General features: G+C 48.5%; 2 protein-coding genes across 2 annotated transcripts; both read left to right on the top strand.

Moving 5' to 3' along the window:
- The first annotated feature begins 5128 nt into the window (after positions 1–5128).
- On the top strand, positions 5129–6067 carry LOC127226713 (olfactory receptor 6B2). Its single transcript, XM_051190817.1, has one exon. It carries the CDS (start codon positions 5129–5131, stop codon positions 6065–6067), a length of 939 nt encoding a protein of 312 aa, XP_051046774.1.
- Positions 6068–13888: 7821 nt separating this feature from the next.
- On the top strand, positions 13889–14824 carry LOC127226714 (olfactory receptor 6B2). Its single transcript, XM_051190818.1, has one exon. The coding sequence runs from the start codon at positions 13889–13891 to the stop codon at positions 14822–14824; it is 936 nt and encodes a 311-aa protein (XP_051046775.1).
- The last annotated feature ends 2200 nt before the right edge of the window (positions 14825–17024 follow it).

Below are 17024 nucleotides of genomic sequence, written 5' to 3'. Positions count from 1 at the left end.
TTTGCAGAGCAGCTGGACCATCTTGCTCACGCCAGTAGTGTGTATGAGAGTCTGGTAACCCTGGACACACCATTCTTCATGTCTGTCTTGTGTCCATCTTATTCTCTCTGAGAAGCATGTAGGCCTGCTTGGCCATGATTGATTGGTGTCACCTACTGGCTGATGGTAGTTTGCAGCTCTGCTTTGAGGAAGGGTTGGTTGTGTTATCAGCTCACTTCTAACCTGGGTTGAGCTTTGTCTTCTGAGTCATCTTTGGTGAAGACATGGGTAGGTTGAGCATTTCTTTGCATGCTGGTCTCGCTCTCCTGCCTGGGCTCAGTGGCTCTCATTACTTTGCCTACCTGGCTGGTCTGTTTGCTTTAGACTTAAGCTGTGGAGCTTGTGCTGGCCCTTCACAAGAAAGATGTCACTGTCTATGCCATAAGCTCAACCTTCCCTTTCCCTTCCTGAGTGATGACACTCACAACTGTACAACTGGGTAGGGCTCTACCCCATCCTGTCCTGTGCTAGACCTGGTCATAACTCTCCAGAGTCATGTCCCTCCCTGCCTTGAAGAGCAAAGGTGGCTATGGTCAGGACAGGACCACGTGACTAGAAAATGAGGGAATGGAGAGGAAGCTCTGCCAAGGGCCTGGAGCCCTGGGCAGGGTGGGGACAAGCAGCAGTGATGCTAAAAGGACTGAGTTCCTTGCCAGCCCATGCCATCCAGCACAGGAGACCAGAGCTAACTGGCGGTGTGGGGCAGATCCACTTTACCATGGGTAATTGGGCCCTGGAGTCCCACGTCCTTGTGCATGGGGAAGGAAGCCTCCCTTCTTCCTGGGCATTTCCTTTAAACCAGCTGTGGCTCAAGCAGGCCAGCTGCTCTCAGGATTAGTCAGGCTGCAGCAGAGGACAGTTGTCAGGGGGTCTGGGGATGACAGTGGGCAGGGAGAAGTGAATCTTCCAGCTTCAGCAGGCTGAGGACAGCCACCCAGACTCCAGCAGATCACCAAGGTAGGGGGCTACGGCATCCTTCCCTCTCAGTAAAGGGACCGCTGTTCTTGGAGCTGATTGTGCCCCAGAGGGGCTCCTTGCCCCGAGCCCCCATTGGTATTTGCGTGCACTCGCCAGTGCCCCCACACCCCCTGCACATAACATACTCTCCAGGAACATTCTCATTTCCCTCCCCCCTCCAACTCCATTCTCGTGCCCCTTAGGGCATGTCCCCTTGACCCTCACGACAGAAAAAGGGAAGAAACTTCTTGAGCCTCAGCAAGTGCTGACATCTGCCCTGATCGGTGTCATCCTTGACTCTCAGGGTCTGTGTCAAGGAAATGTGTCAGGCACCCCCCATAACCGAGCCCCACCACCTCCTCCCAGGGGGACCAGGAGCTTCTTACTGCACTCTTCCTCACTTCCTCCTCCACTGGGCATCACTGAACCAATCACTTGGAATGTGGATTAGCCCTGCCGTCACCCATCAGAATGATAGCCAATCCATCAGCCTCACGGGTCCTTCAATCCCCCCCCCCAAGCCCACACCATCGCTCCAACTGGACTGGTCCTGGCCACCTTCACATCCCTCATCCATGCAGTATGCTGTCTCTGCCTCTTCTTCCCAGGGAGCCACAAGGCAGATGCCAAGTGTTGCTTCTTGTTACTGTTGCCACCCAGCTGGGTCCTGTCCTACCTGCCTGCTCCATCCAGCTTACCACCTCCTCCCAGGCTAGGAGTGACTGCCTGCCGGATAGTGGGCCCTCAGTGAAGCTGGATGGGCGGTTAAATGGTGAAGATCCCCATTTCAGGTTTGCCATCTGCCGCCTGCCTCCTGGTGAGTCCTATATATCACTGTTTACTCCTTGCATGTTTCATGGTGATCACGGGCAGCAAAACCCAGCACGTCCCTGATTTCTAGGTCCTCTTCCACAAGTGTGCTTCCCTGTACCCAGAGTCTTCATTTTCACCCATCCTAGTTAGCAGGGACACAGGAGAAGACTATTTCTTTTTAATTCTGAGGCAGGATGTCACTGTGAAGTCTAGGCTGGCCTCAGGCTCAGGGTGATCCTCCTGCCTCAGCCTCGAGACAATTTTTTAAAGCCTCTATTTAGAAATGACCATGTTATGAATTGTCTAGATTAAAAGATCATGTTCTCCAAAAATGGGACAATTTGTCTAAGTCTTTATCCCTTTCACAGAAGGTAGCACAGGGAGCATTGGTATGCAGTGGCCATAGCGAAGGGCCCACTGTACCTCACCACGGTGGGGTGGAGGTGACTCTGAAAGCTACAGGTTGCTTTGATCCCATTGTGAGAACCGACTACCGGGGTCAGCAGATGTGTTTCAGTGGGAGCATTTTGACAGCTGACCATCTAGGCTTGTGCTCCTGTCTAGCTTTTGTTCTAACCAACCACATAGCTATTTCATGGGAGTCTCAAGTTCCCAGAGTGTTGTATATCACGAGACCTGTGTGGGCTTTCCCTCTGCAACCTTTGTCAAGTGTTCATGTTAGGAAATGGCTAGCACTAAGACTAAGCAGGAGAATCCCCCAAGCTCAGAAATGTTTCACATGGTATAGAGAAGATCTGAGGTCTTCTCAGGCGAGGTTTCTGGGTCAGTCTCTCTTCTCTGAAGCCTTATCACCAGCCCTGTTGGCTTCATGTCTGCATTCTCAGAGAATTTGAGCCTCCACTGTTCACCCTTATAGGACTGCTTCTAACACTGTAGGTTACAAGTGCCTCCTCTTGTGAGGGGAGCTGTAAGAGAACCTGGGTGGTACGCTTGTGGGGTGTTCAGTATAAGATGTGCTGATGTTTGCTTGTAACTGCTCCCCCTTTACCTCCTCCTAATACTGGTTTTTTTTTGGAGGGGGTGCTTTCTGATAATAAGTTGAAGTAATTATTTTTGGTAAAAGGTTAGATAAGTAAAACTGTTTGGGCATGGATTCTACTTGACAAGACTCCTGATTTTCCTTCATTTTCATCCTCGACTCCAGCTGTGAATGTAGATGTGTGTAGCTGACGATCCTCTAGGGTAAAAACCCCCTTTGCTGGGTGACCCTATGCTATTTGCATTTTCCCTTGCAGCTGGTAATTTTCTTAATCCAGTGCTTTCTCTGCATCACCCTGTGCATTTTCTCTTTTCCTTTATTTCTATACACTTTTGTTGTTGACACTTAAAGGAGTCCTGTTAAGCCCCGAGTTCCCTTGAAAAGAATTGAGAATGTGCTAGTTACAAACACTTAGGATAAAACAGCCTCTGGCTTCCTCCTGTGATACAAGGCCAAACATGCAGTCTGCTAATGACAATCCCAGTCTCACCCAAGTTTCCCTCAAGTATCAAAACATAGCTTGTCATTGTCCCCAAGAAGTGCTCCCTTCGCCGTGTGTCTTCTCCGCGGGCAAGGACTGCTGTGTGCTGCCTTGTCCCTGTGCCAGCAGCACCTGAAAGACTGTGGGGTCTATAAAAGGTGTGTTCCCATCACGCATCTGTATCCTGTGACAGTCCTCTCGTCTTGGGATGACTCTGGTTAATGGCTGTGACACTTTAGTTTCGCATTGAGAGAGGGCGTGTGAGTACCTGTTCAGAATAGGTGGTCAGAAGTCTGGCCACAGTCACACTCGGGCGGCTCCAGGTCTGGATACAGCTGGTCACAGACTCTCACCCCTCCATGGCCATTGCCCTGTTGAGTTCTTCATCCTTAATGTTTAGGACTGGAGGCTAAATCCTGCCCTGTTGGTCTTCCATTTTCTAAAACATTTTATTCTGTCTGAACGCTTTAGGATTCTTCTGCCTTGAAGATCCATTTGTGTGTGTGTGTGTGTGTGTGTGTGTGTGTGTGTGTGTGTGTGTGTGCTCTTTGTCATTGGAAACCTTCGCTGTGCACCTTGGGGAACTATAGGCAGACTTTGTTATGTTTTTGACCTCAAGTGTCCACTGCATTAGTTACTTTTCTCAAATGTGCACTGCAATGATTAGACCTGACTGACAGGCCTGCCCTTTCTCAATGGCTGAAAAAAAATAGTATTAAGCAGTCAAACATAGCCAGGCCCTTCCCGAAGGAGCACTGGGTGGTTTGTTAACTCAACTATTTGTTTTAGGCTAATGAACCAGCCTTCTGCTGGTAGCCCTGCATTTCTTCCTCAGAGAGAATCCTCTGCCTCTCTCTGTGAACACTGCAGATTTCTAGCGGGCATGCATAGGGTCCAGTTTTTGTGTTGTTGATATCTCATGAAGAGAGCAGCACCTCTGCTGTTAGGAGAACTTGTTTTGTGCCCTGATGCAACCATGGTCTCAGGTACTTGCACAGAAGGTGGAGACATGACACATTGCAAATTGTGGTGAGGGATGCGGAGACGATTTGTGTTACATACTTGGACATGGTAAGAGTAAAGATATTCATCTTGTTCAGTCTGCTTCTGGTGACCATATCTGAGAGCAAACCCTAGACTAATATGACTGCAGCTTCCGCCCAGACTGACTCCTCCATTAACTGTGGACACCTCTGCACTATTTTAAACTTCCTCTACTCAGCTGCCTTTAGACCCAGGATTGCTTGCTTTCTCTGACCCAGAATGGTGCCCAAACTCCTCCATTGTTGATGGCTCATGTGACCTATAGAGACAGAGATAGAACCACTGTCTTGTGCCTGAAAGCCAGTCCTGAGGGAGGGCCAGTTGCCAGGGTCTCCTACCTGACCCCACCACCCAGGGGCCCTGCTGATGTCATGGCTGTTTTAAACACATCTTTCCCAAAGTCAAGCAAAGGCCAGACCTCAGCTATGGATGGAATGCTTAGATATAAAACATAATCCCAGATGGCCCTAGCAAGCATGGGTCACGTGCCTACAGAGCAGGTACAAGAAGCCCGCCACTCTCCTGAGTTCGGAGGTTTGCCAGAGGGCTCCAGACTGCGAATTACAGTCTCATCATCACTATGATAGAGGGGAGCATGAAAAATATATTTCAGAGCCCAGTGTCGGAACCAAACCATCTGGCATTAAGAACTAACCACACTTGTGTTTTTCTCCTTCTCCTGTTGTTTGTAACAGACAGGTGTACCACTCTCTGCAGATCTAGCTGCCTACCTCCTAGGCCAGCTGTTCTTCTGCCTCTGCCAATGCTGTCTTGATTCTTGCAGGTGCAGAAGGATGAGGGGGGAGAACATCACCAAGGTCAGCACGTTCATCCTGCTGGGCTTCCCCACAGCCCCCAGGCTGCAGTATCTGCTCTTCATCCTCTTCCTGCTCATCTACCTCTTTGTGCTGGTGGAGAACCTGGCCATCATCCTCACTGTCTGGAGCAGCGCCTCTCTCCACAGGCCCATGTATTACTTCCTGGGTATCATGTCCACCTTGGAGATCTGGTATGTTTGTGACATCATCCCCAAGATGCTGGACGGCTTCCTCCTGCAGAGGAAACGCATCTCGTTTGCTGGTTGCATGACCCAGCTGTACTTCTTTAGCTCCCTGGTGTGCACGGAGTGTGTGCTCCTGGCTTCCATGGCCTATGACCGCTATGTGGCCATCTGCCATCCCCTGCGCTACCAAGTCATCATGACCACGGGGCTGTGTGTCCAGCTCGTGGCCTTTTCCTTTGCGAGTGGATTCACTATCTCTGTAGTCAAGGTCTACTTTATCTCCAGTGCCACCTTCTGTGGCTCCAATGTCTTGAACCACTTCTTCTGTGACATCTCCCCCATCCTCAAGCTGGCCTGCACCGACTTCTCTACTGCAGAGCTGGTGGACTTCATCCTGGCCTTCATCATTCTGGTGTTCCCTCTCGTGGCCACCATTCTGTCCTATGGACACATCACCCTGGCTGTGCTCCGGATCCCTTCGGCCACAGGACGGTGGAGGGCCTTCTCCACCTGTGCCTCCCACCTCACTGTGGTTACCATCTTCTATACAGCCTTGCTTTTCATGTACGTGCGGCCCCAGGCCATCGATACCCGGAGTTCAAACAAGCTCATCTCTGTTCTATATACGGTCCTCACACCTATCTTGAACCCCTTGATCTATTGTCTAAGGAACAAAGAGTTTAAAGATGCCTTAAGGAAGGCCTTGAGCTTGAGTCAAGCTCCATCATAGCAGGGAGGGGACCTTCTGATTCCAGAGCATCTCATGAGCATGAATCCTTGGTGACGAGTGGGTGGGAACACTGGGCATTGCTACAGTACTGCAGATGTTAAAGCATCACTTTTTCCTTAGTAGACATAAAGGGTGCTTATTTGTTAGTGATGCCATTCTATCACCTTACGTATGTGAGCAGAGCCAGACTTGGTAAAATCGAATGTATATCCCATCCCTTTAACATTATTACCCACTTTTCAGAAGACAGTAAATCCTGCTGGGCCAGAAAGGTGAGGCCTACAGTCTCAGTAGGTTTCAGTATGTGGAAGTATGAAAATACTGAAACATGGCAAATGAGCCCCAAGAGTCCGCAAAGCGAAGGGTGTCTGGGAACTGGGAGAATCCACAGACTTGTTATAACACAGAGGGAATGATCTGTGGCAGTTCTGGGAACCAGCTTTAGCCTTTTCTCTTCACAAAGCTCTCCTTACAGCCCTTCTGATGCGAGGGGAGGGGGACAATAAAATCTTCCTACTGTTTGAGTTGATTCCAGTAAACCATCAAATGAGGGCCATGTCTTCCTGTTGTTGTTCCTTAAAACACACCACGGTGCCTGCTGTCTCTTAACCAACCAGCAGACTGACTGGGTGTGATGGCATGTAGCATGTGAAACATGGGCATATGCATGTTCTTAGGACAAGAAGATAGAAAGGAGGCTGCTGGGGAGAACTTGCGTGGTGTGGCTCCCACACTTAAGAGAAGGAGTTGGTCTGGTTTCCATTAAAAGGTAGAGAAGAAGAAAGGATGTCCAGATAACCCCAGCAGCAGCAAAGCTCGGAGACAAGAAGCCTCTGGAAAGGTGCAGAGCACAGAGATGGCGATAGGTGTAGAGTTTGGTGTTTGTAAACGAGGGAGATGCTGGAGGCAGGGTAGGCAGCGTGCGCAAGGCTGGGCACTAAAGTTGGAACATTGCTATCAAGGCCCTACTTGCAGCTGTGCCTTAGACAAAAAGATGGTGGAGAGTCTGTGCAGGAGACGTTGGCCTTTTCTAGGAGTGGTGAGCAGTGAACACACGGGTGGGATGGGATTGTTGCTGGCTGTTGTTACTCTTTACTCTTTTGGCTCTTCTGGGGGACCCCTCAACCCAACTCCCAAACAAACCACACATGGAGGCTTGTTCTTCGTAACGAATGCCAAGCCTTAAATAGGCTTGTTTCCTACGAGCTTTTCTAAAGGAATTATTCTGACGACCTTCTGCCCTGGGCCTTTTCCCTTTCTTACCTCTGAACACCTCCCTTTCAGTCTCACTGGTGGCAGGCTGAGCGGCTGGGTGGCTGCCCCAGTACCCTCCTCTCCTTGTTCTCTTCTTGCTCCTCCCTCTTTTTTCCAAGATTTCTCCTTCTCTTTATCCTCTCTCCCTGCCAGCCCCGCCTATCCTTTCTCCTGCCTCACTATTGACTGTGCAGCTCTTCATTGGACCACCAGGTGTTTTAGACAGAAACCACAGTGTCACAAAGTTAAAAGAAAATTCACCCCAAACAAAAGCAACACATCTTTACATCATTAAACAACTGAAACACACCTTAAAATAATATTGTACAACATGGGGTGGCCAGGGTTCAAGAGGGCATGGGCTTGTGGTGAGGAAGCACAGAATGGGCTATGTCTTCTGTAAAATAGTGTCCATTAAATATTTATCCCGTTTTCTGTTGCTATGGTAACAAAAGTGATGCTACGAGGCTCATCTTTTATGTACACTGTCCTCAAACCCATCCTCAATAAATCAAGTTTTGTCCTTCATACACACACTTCTCATAGAACATATGGAATGAAACTATCCCTTCGGCCTCTTCTAGTTGCCTTTTCTATTTCTTTGATAAAATATCCAGACAAAGGCACCTTATCAGGGAGGGTTGATTTGGCTCCCAGTTGAAGGTTATATAGTTGATCTTGGTAGTGGAGTACAAGTGGCAGGGACTTGAGGCAGCGGGTCACATTGCACTGCAATCAAGATATACAAGGCAAACACTTGTACTCATCTAGCTTTTTCTTCTTCATACAGAAGAGGGCCCAAGCCTGGGGAATGCTGTCTCCCACTCTTACTGTAGCTCACCTCAATGACCTAATCAACTTAGTCCCCCACATGCATGTACAGAGGCTAAATAGCTACTGACAGGTGTGCCTGGAGATCTGTCCCCCAGACATTCCAGGTCCTTGATGATTGACATGAAGAATCACACTTTTAAAGTCAGTCTACAGATTTAATGCAACCCCCATGAAAATTCCAATACCATTCTTCATAGAGATAGAAAGAAATCTTAAATTCCTATGGAAGAACAAAAGGCTTTGGTGACCAAAGCAATCCTGAGCAAAAAGAATAATGTCGGATGGTTGCCACCACCGGCTGCAAGTTATACAACAGAGCCATACTAACAAACGCAGCATGACGCTGGCACAAAAATAGACACACAAACCCATGGAGCATAACAGAGGACCCACGCAAACACTCACATACACACGAGAAAAGTCACATCCAACTCATGGTTCTGGGGAAACCAGATGTTTACACATAGAAGAATGTGGTTAGATCTCTATATCACACCCTACACAAACAAATGAATCAAAGATCTTAATCTAAGACACAAAACTCTGAAACCATTAGAGGAAGAAGTTGGGAAAACACCTGAAGTTATAGCTCTGGGCCAGGATTTCTCAACAGGACTCCAGTTTATCAAGAAATAAACACAATTGACCTATGGGTCCTCAGCAATTGAGATAACGGATAGCATACAGGATGCAAGGAAATCTGCAAGCTGTGCATATGACAGAGAATTGATATCTAGGTATACAGAGAACCAAATAACATAAAGAACAAATGAAACAAGACAATGAGTAAGTCAGCTACTGAAATGAACAGACATTTCTCAAAATATTACACATGGCTATAAACATATGGAAAAGGTGTTCAGTGTAAGCTGCCATCAGTGAAATGCTGGAAGAGTGAATGGTAATTCTCTTCCCTCAGACTCCCTTAGATCTTGGCCTCGCTTTGGAAGTCTCCCCACTCCGAGGAAGAGACCCCATGCTTAAGTAATACTATGGCCAAATGTAGCCCAGACATGTGTCCCTTGATGAAATGCAGGTCCCCTCAAGGTTGACATTCCTGATTAACTGTAAGAGTAGGGTTTGGGGCATGCACAACATAAACAGTTTGCAGTTTCTCTAATTAGCCAGAAATCACCCAACACACACCCTTGCCCTATCGCTGAAATCTGTGAATGGTATATCATTTGGAAAAAGGCTGTGGATTACCTGGTCATCTTCAAATGCAATGACAAGAGTCCTTACAAGGGGGTACAACTCCTTAATATACCAGGTGGAAGAGGTGAGCATATAGCAAAACAAGGCTGCCAAAGGCCCAGGGTCCAGAAGCCACCAGAGCCTGGAGAGGAAGGAAGAGACTGTGAACCCAGAAGGTTGTGGGGAGTAACGGAAGTGGGGAAAGAGGGCAGGAAATGGAGGGGAACAAACCATAGGAAAGACCTTGGCCAGAATCTTCCAGGGAATCTTTAAGATACATGAGCTGGGAGAGGAAGGAAGGCAACAGAGAGGTCAGGAGAAGTGAGGTGCAGGGAAATGAGGCCTGAGGGCAGTAAGGGTGATATATCTATCAGATCCTTCCCTGAACGTGACGTCCATTGGCTTTCGACATGACTCAAGAGCTCTCATGATATCCAGTACCTCTGAAGCTTTAGGTTCCTGAGGACTCAACAGAGCCACCTCTGTGTTTACCCATCCCCCTTCTCCTCCCACCTTGCTCCTGCACACTGGCCTGGCTTCCTGCCGAGGACCAGCCTGACTCTCAACACTAGCCCATTGTTGAGCCCATGACCACAGGTGACACATGAAACATCAATACAGTGCTCCTGCATTTGGAAGTGTAGCAGCCAGCCAACCAGGCATGTGGGGAGGTAATCAGCTAAGCCAAGACATTCCTCCGGTTGATAGGCATAGGCAGTATCAGGGGCAGCCAGCCCCAGAGGCTCTGACCCAGCTCATTAAGGATGTGGGCAGCTACATCAGTTGCAAGGGAGTAATTGGGCTCAGGAGACACTGGGCTCCAGCTAAAAAGCCATAACGGTTCCTCCCTCAATTGAAGAGCCCATGTCCTAAGAATCTGAGGTTCATCTGGTCACTGTGGCCAGCCTGGGAGTCACCTGCCAGGAAGAGGCCCCTTCTTGTTCCCAAAGTCTGTCCAAGTGAGGCTTCCACAGCCCCAGGTAGGATGAGTGCTTCTCAAGCCTCAATGCTTTTAGAGTATGTTGTATAATGTGCATCATAGAAGAGCTGTGTGTGCAATGTGACCGAACTTCATCATGCCTGTCCACATTGAGGCTGGGGCAGGATTTGCCTCCACAGACACAGCACCCAGCATGAAGGCTCACTGTACTGAATCAAAGGGTCTTGCATTTGTAAGTGCCGTGCTGAGTGATCATCTTTGGGTACTGTAATGAGTGTGTATTGATTGACACTGTGTGAGCATGCATCTGTGAGTACTGTGCTGAGTGTGTATGGATGGGTAGTGTGCTTAGTCTGTTGTATACATGTTCAGGATTTCTGTGTGAAGTGTATGTTGATGAGCCCTGTATTGAGTAAGCATTGGTGGATGTTGTGTTGACTAAGCATTGATGGGTGCTGTGTTGAGTACGGAACTGTGAGAATCATGCTGAGTGCATATTTGGAGGTTGATGCTACATGCATAGATTGGGGTACTGTGCTATGTCCTCCCATCTAGCAGTACACAGTCTTAGTCAGCATCCTCTGGCACTGAGCACATCAGAACACATCTGCTCCTCACCATGGCTTGGTCCTTGTCCACTGGTTCTCCCAGGTAGGATGGCAGCCTCTGAGTTCAAGACTGCAGGCTGACAGGGGGCAAGACCCTCTCACAGACTTCCAGGGCACCTCCAGTCTGCAGGAACCTTCTTTCCTCTCTTGGCTTTTTTTTCTTTCAGTTTTTCAAGACAGGGTTTCTCTGTGGCTCTTGTAGAGCAGACTGGTCTCAAACTCACAGAGATCCCCCTGCCTCTGCCTCCCAAGTGCTGGGATTAAAGGCATGTGCCACCAATGCCTGGCCTCCCTGTCTTCTTGTATGTTCCTGAATTTGAACCCTACCACGCAAGGGCATTCAGTCTGAGGCACCTGGCAGACCTGGCTTGTGATGAGAGAACTCCAAGCTCATCATCAGAACACAGGTGTTCCCACCCCCCAGGCTCCACCAGAGCCATAAATCCAGCAGGAAAATGCAGGCATCCTCAGAGCATTGCACATGTGTGATAACCTGTGTCCTGGTCCACTTCTCTTGTCAAGGTCATTGAGAACCATGGCCTGGGTCTTAACACAATAGACATCTACTCCCTGGCAATTGGGGGACCAAAAGTTCAAAATTAATGGGGACCTGGGGCGAGAAAGTACATGGGAAACAAGAGGTGGGTGTTAAACAGTGTGGTGGGTGAGGCTGTGAATAATGTGTCTGCCCCACCCATCTCTGTCAGCCATTAGCCTTGGGGAAGATGAACAAAAGGTCCAAAGGCTTCTGTAAGTCTATGATGCTAAAGTAGAAAGTTTGTTTGAAAGCACACACAACCATGACCAAGTTTCTGTTGAATTGAGGATGCAGCTCTGAAGGGACTCAATTTGCAGATCAAGGCTTTATCCATCCCATTAAACTGTTATTAATTATCCCACCTGCAGTGATGGGGAGCCACATCCTAATGTGAGCACAGTCGGCGGGTATGTGCAGTCCATGAGACACAGGACCTCCAGTCTATAGGCGATCCCTGTGTATAGGAGAGTATCGATGGCCCTCCACTGAGTACCTGTTGTGTACTTCAAAGCCCCATGTGACCACTTAGCTGAGAAGATACACAGATACACCCTGGACCATGTCCAAAACCAGATATTCAGATCCCAAAGGCAGTGGCCACTGCTGAACTGACTTAACAGAGGCTGCATGATGTCCTGGGGATGCTGAAATACACACTGGTATTTTAAAGCAGGAACAGCTGCCTTAATGGCATCATAAACTCCCCCAAATTCACACCTATCTCTGAGAAATTGATTTCTGGAAGTTTCCTTGCAGGCAGCAGTTGGCTGATCCCTGGTTGGGGTGGGGTGGGGGCTATAGATTCAGAACCTGCCTGCCTTGGTGGGTGACTCTCTGGGAAATGCTGAAGCGTCTGTAGAGCTTCTGTGATGCTTATTTAGCTTGGGGACAGCCAGACCTTATGCTGAAACTCACTGGCCAGCCTGTAGAAAACTTGCAAGCCTGCGCCATGGACATTCATTTGATCACCCCCATGACTGTGCCCCACTGGAGTGCATGTCTGTTCCAGACACTCTTGGACTGTGTCATTCCCCTAGGCTCAGAGCACTGAGCCCTGCCTAACCTGGAGCCAGTGTCCAACTAATCGGTGCTTCTAGATCCCTCATCCTACCCAGTGCGCCCTTGTGCCCTCCTTTGGAGCCCCTGAAGTTGTTCGCTTCACAAATGACAACACTCATCTTTGACCATTCGTCAAGTACCCTGTGCTAGTTTCTTTAATCCACAAATGCCAGCCTAGTCTCACAGACACTGTTTAAAATCAGGGCAAATGTGTCACCACACAATCCTGGATTCCCTCTAGTTTCCGTTATCAGGACCAAGGCAGGTCCTATGAGTTACCCGGATTCTCTCCCACCTGCCTGCCCATACAAAAAGGCAAGACCAGGAGATAGCACCAGCACTTGCCACATAGGTTGCTGGGCGTACCCCACTGCACTGTCTTCACAACTCCATCTTTAGGTGTGCTCTCTGCATTCAGTGCTCCTGGACACATCCAGCTGTGGGACATCCCTCCCTGAATCCAAAAATGGTGCTACACCCCATCTCCCTCTCCAACTCTCTATTCTATGAACCCCAGGATTACAGTCCAGGTTCTGGAGGAAGTCGTTCATCAATTGTGAAACCAACATTCCCCTCTGTGACTTCAGTAATTGCTTTAGTGCGCCTCGGGCAGCAGTTCCCAAAGTTCAAGTTCAGTTGGTTTCTAAGCCACCTCTATAGACAGAGGCCAAGGAAGGCAGCAAGTGGAAAGTGTGTCAAGGAGTGTGAGAAAATATGTCTGTGTCCTTCTGGTGTGTGTGTGTGTGTGTGTGTGTGTGTGTGTGTGAGAGAGAGAGAGAGAGAGAGAGAGAGAGAGAGAGAGAGAGATTATGCCAACGTGAGTGGTAACAAATTAATCACACTAGCAAGCCAACTTTGGAGATCTCACTTAGTGTCAGCAGTCCCCAGAGCCTATGCCATTATACCTCATGCCTTCTGGAAGGTAAGGGAATGATCCCAACTATCCTCACCAAAAAGAAGGAAGGCCATATCCTCATCAGTACTCACTCACACTTTCAGAGTGGGAACCTGGAATCAGGATTGAGGTAAAGCACCTTCTATACTTCTGGATCCAGGGTAGTGGTTGTGGGCCCATCAACAGAGTAGAAGGCATGGATCACTCAGCGTACAGCACTCTGGACTGGGACCACGTGAACAACATAGACATCTTACATCCGGAACACTTAACCTCAGCACTTCCAGTCCATGTTCCCTCTTCATCATGCCCCAAACACAAGTGCACAGGACTTCCCAGTGTGAGTCCTGGCAGGAGAATGAATTCCTTTCCGTGCTGCTCACAGGAACCAGGGGTGCTGCCCGTCTTCCACCTGAGGCGACTGGCTGCTCCCTCTCCTCCCCTCAGCTGACACTTGGTGCCTCCCATTGACCTGCTGATCTTTTGCAGGTGCAGAAGGATGAGGGGGGAGAACATCACCAAGGTCAGCACGTTCATCCTGCTGGGCTTCCCCACAGCACCCAGACTGCAGTATCTGCTCTTCATCCTCTTCCTGCTCGCCTACCTCTTTGTGCTGATGGAGAACCTGGCCATCATCCTCACTGTCTGGAGCAGCGCCTCTCTCCACAGGCCCATGTATTACTTCCTGGGCTCCTTGTCTTTCTTAGAGATCTGGTATGTGTCAGACATCATCCCCAAGATGCTGGACGGCTTCCTCCTGCAGAGGAAACGCATCTCGTTTGCTGGTTGCATGACCCAGCTGTACTTCTTCATCTCCCTGGTGTGCACGGAGTGTGTGCTCCTGGCTTCCATGGCCTATGACCGCTATGTGGCCATCTGCCATCCCCTGCGCTACCAAGTCATCATGACCACGGGGCTGTGTGTCCAGCTCGTGGCCTTTTCCTTTGCGAGTGCATTCACAGTCTCTGTGATCAAGGTCTACTTTATCTCCAGTGCCACCTTCTGTGGCTCCAATGTCTTGAACCACTTCTTCTGTGACATCTCCCCCATCCTCAAGCTGGCCTGCACCGACTTCTCTACTGCAGAGCTGGTGGACTTCATCCTGGCCTTCATCATTCTGGTGTTCCCTCTCGTGGCCACCATTCTGTCCTATGGACACATCACCCTGGCTGTGCTCCGGATCCCTTCGGCCACAGGACGGTGGAGGGCCTTCTCCACCTGTGCCTCCCACCTCACTGTGGTTACTTTCTTCTATGTGGCCATGCTTTTTATATATGTGAGGCCCCAGGCCATAGATACCCGTAGCTCCAACAAGCTCATCTCTGCTGTGTACACTGTCCTTACACCCATCTTAAACCCCTTGATCTATTGCCTAAGGAACAAAGAGTTTAAGGATGCTATGAGAAGGACCCTGGGATTGGGGCACAGTCTATAGTAGAGCATTGCATGTTCTAGAATTTAATTTGTGGTGAAAATTCTCTTGTATAATACCTAATGTTCTTTAATTTTTTGTAAAATTTAGTACTAACATAGTGCTAGCTACAGTAATGAACCTTCAACCAAATATGTTTGCTCAGTGTAGGCTCAGGTAACTGGCTCCTAAGTAGATCAGGGATTAGAGCCCAACCTTTGTGAGCCTCTGCCCCAGGAGAACCACTATGTTGGTTTCTAGTCCTGGACAGTAACCTGGGGGTTTGAAGGTTTCATGAATGTAATCATGAAGCACTTACACTTTGATGTTCTGCGTTGGCTCAGCATCACGTGTTTGGGTCCTTCCTGTCTTTGCATGTAGTGATGACTCATGAGTTGTTGCTCAATAGTATTCCCATATATACTAGCATGCTCTCATGTGTTTGCTATTGGCTGGCAGTATTGTGGATACTGTCTGGGATGGGTAATGCTGCTATGTGCAATCCAGGTAGTATTCTGTACTGATTTCCATACAGTTTGGAGATCTACACAGAACTGTATCTAGGCTAAACCTAGTTACATATAGGAACCTGTTGAAGCACAAGATATGTGTGTAGCCAGGTTTAGAAGAAACTGGAACCCCATTTTCTAAACTGTGTGTACCAGTTTCACTCCCATTGGTGGTATGTGAAGATCCCAATGGTTTCATACCCCATCCAAAAGGTGGTGTTGCTCATATGTTTTAGTTCAGCTCTTCCTCTGTGCTCCAAAGTTATCCCAGTTTGACTTAAGTCTTCAAATAGCCCATTGTCTTGGTCTCCTCCCCTGTTGCTGTGATAAAATACTTTGAGGAAAAGTAGGTTTGTCTTGCTCATAATTCCAGGTACATCACTGCGAAGGAGTCAGGGTGGCAGGGACAAGAAGCAGGTAGTCACTGGCACTGTCCAGAGCCCAGTGAGGAGAAACACGTGTGTGACTCTATCCATCTCACTTTCCCCCTTTTATAGTTAGGATCCAAACCTAGGATATGACCATAACTCAGCCTGATCGAGAGAACCCCTGATCAAGACTCCCATCCAAGGTGATTGACTCAACTTGCGTCAAGTTAGCCGTTGAAACTAACCATTGCACTCATCGAGGGACATTCAATAGTTTACGTCTGTTAACAGGCAGACACCCCATGTGAAATGCCGGCTGTCTTCCCAGGGTGATGGATCTCACAAACCTAACATTGCTTAGGAGCTATGCTAGTATGTGGGGTGACAGTCACCTCAGCATTTGTTCTGTAACCTGGATGATTTTCCTGTTCCCAAGCTTCACACAGTTGGGCTTTTAAATAGAAAGCTTACAATGACCGGTGGTTGAACCCTTCTTTTCCAGATCAGCGCGCCTGTTCTGCTTATTAAGGAGATGGCTGTTCCTGAGGAGCTTGGAACAGAGCTGTGGGAAGAACTAGGTCACGGCTCATCGATGTCAGCACTGGTAGATGCAGCATGAAGTCCTCTCTTGATGTTGACTGACACATTTAAACTTCACCCCTATGGTGGCAAGGTGACCCAGAGACAAAGGGAAGGAGTTTGTCCCACTGCACCTAGGAAGCTCTTTCTTTGCTTTATGTGTCCAAATTCCCCCACAACTGTAAATGTGTATGGACAGGGGATGATCTGTCCTGAAGGAATATGACAAATGTGTTACAGGAAGCTCCACAGCTGGTCTGGCCGGGATCCTGAAAGGGTTCCTTGCTTGGGGCTTGAGCATCTGACAGCCTCCTTCTGAGTCTTTGGCATGGGATACTCAAAGGAAATATAGAGCTGAGGACTGTCCATTAAAATATCTCACAAAGCAACCCCATGGGCCTCCACTTCCAATCCTACACTTGCTGAGCCGATGGCTCATCCATCACCTGGCAGCAGTAAAAGGGAGGGTTCAGTTGGCTGCTGTGTCTTAGACAAAGGCTCCTTGGATACTTTCCACTCATGATTTCTTTGTGAATACGAAATTTTACATGACCTTCGGGACATAGGTACATAATAGGTGCACAAAACAGCTATTTAGTGATATAAAGCATAAATTTTATTTTTTTAAAAAAAAACTTCCTATAGAAGAATCCCTCTATAGGTAAATGCAGACATGCATATTTAACCACATGAATGTGCTTATTTATTTTTACGCGAGGAATGAAATGTTATTGGCTGAATGTTTGATACCGAAGGACATAGAGAATC

The sequence above is a fragment of the Phodopus roborovskii genome, unplaced genomic scaffold (assembly GCF_943737965.1).
Source record: "Phodopus roborovskii unplaced genomic scaffold, PHOROB, whole genome shotgun sequence".
Lineage (NCBI taxonomy): Eukaryota > Metazoa > Chordata > Mammalia > Rodentia > Cricetidae > Phodopus > Phodopus roborovskii.
Note: the sequence above shows the minus strand (reverse complement) of the source record. Positions and strands in the feature narration are given on the sequence as shown.